The sequence below is a fragment of the Acanthisitta chloris genome, unplaced genomic scaffold (assembly GCF_000695815.1).
Source record: "Acanthisitta chloris isolate BGI_N310 unplaced genomic scaffold, ASM69581v1 scaffold19856, whole genome shotgun sequence".
NCBI classification, from domain to species: domain Eukaryota; kingdom Metazoa; phylum Chordata; class Aves; order Passeriformes; family Acanthisittidae; genus Acanthisitta; species Acanthisitta chloris.
The window spans coordinates 2,180-2,517 of NW_008679962.1; the positions used below are offsets into that span (position 1 = coordinate 2,180).

The 338-nt window shown below is 60.9% G+C and overlaps 1 protein-coding gene across 1 annotated transcript in view; it reads left to right on the forward strand.

Annotated features, from left to right (window-relative positions):
* The window catches only part of LOC103804912 (atrial natriuretic peptide receptor 2-like), a gene marked incomplete at both ends in the record, with an annotated part of 3,584 nt that overhangs the window by 1,168 nt on the left and 2,078 nt on the right, over positions 1 to 338 (forward strand). Inside the window, 2 exon segments of the mRNA XM_009077546.1 lie at positions 4 to 88; positions 202 to 322. Of these exon segments, the coding sequence (XP_009075794.1) occupies positions 4 to 88; positions 202 to 322 (206 nt within the window).

Below are 338 nucleotides of genomic sequence, written 5' to 3' on the forward strand. Positions count from 1 at the left end.
CAGCCCCCCTTTCCATGCTTGCCATCGTGGCTTTGGGCACTGGCCTCACCTTCGTCATGTTTGGCATCTCCAGCTTCCTCATCTTCAGGTCAGTTGGGGCTGGGGGAGCCTCTGCCTGGGCACCAGGTACCTCTCAGCCTGGTGGAGTGGGCATGCAGGGCAGGGATGGGTATAGGGACCTGACCCCCATGTGTCCCCCAGGAAACTGATGCTGGAGAAGGAGCTTGCCAGCATGCTGTGGAGGATCCGCTGGGATGAGCTGCAATTTGGGAGTCCTGAGCGGTACCACAAAGCAGCAGGCAGCCGGCTCACCTTGTCCCTGGTGAGAGATGCCAGCC